Source organism: Eimeria mitis, genomic scaffold (genome assembly GCF_000499745.2).
Source record: "Eimeria mitis Houghton genomic scaffold, Emh_scaff900, whole genome shotgun sequence".
NCBI lineage: Eukaryota > Apicomplexa > Conoidasida > Eucoccidiorida > Eimeriidae > Eimeria > Eimeria mitis.
In genome coordinates this window covers 708-1,027 of record NW_013576622.1, presented here as the reverse complement: position 1 = coordinate 1,027, position 320 = coordinate 708, and the positions used below count along the sequence as shown (strand labels likewise).

The 320-nt window shown below is 31.9% G+C and overlaps 1 protein-coding gene across 1 annotated transcript in view; it reads left to right on the top strand.

The window, feature by feature from the left end:
- Positions 1-122, top strand: part of EMH_0024960 (uncharacterized protein) — a gene marked incomplete at both ends in the record, with an annotated part of 12,942 nt that extends 12,820 nt beyond the window's left edge. The window contains one exon of the mRNA XM_013502377.1: positions 3-122. Coding sequence (XP_013357831.1) covers positions 3-122 — 120 coding nt within the window. The remainder of the gene's footprint in view (positions 1-2) is intronic.
- Between the last annotated feature and the right edge of the window lie 198 nt (positions 123-320).

Below are 320 nucleotides of genomic sequence, written 5' to 3'. Positions count from 1 at the left end.
GCAGCAGCAGCAGCAGCAGCAGCAACAGCAGCAGCAGCAGCAGCAGCAGCAGCAGCAGCAGCAAAATGTTTTCCCTGCAAGGAAGGAGAGCAGCGAGGGGCCCATACCTTGGGGGGCCTTGAGGTGAGTTTAGGGTTTGTCTTTATTTTATTTATTTTTATTTTATTTTATTTTATTTTATTTTTTATTTTATTTTATTTTATTTTATTTTTTATTGTTTTTTATTTATTTTATTTTATTGTGTTTTGTTTGTATTGATGTATTTTATTTTTATTTTGTTGGTCGTTTTAATAAATAAAAAATAAATCAAAATGCAGCCA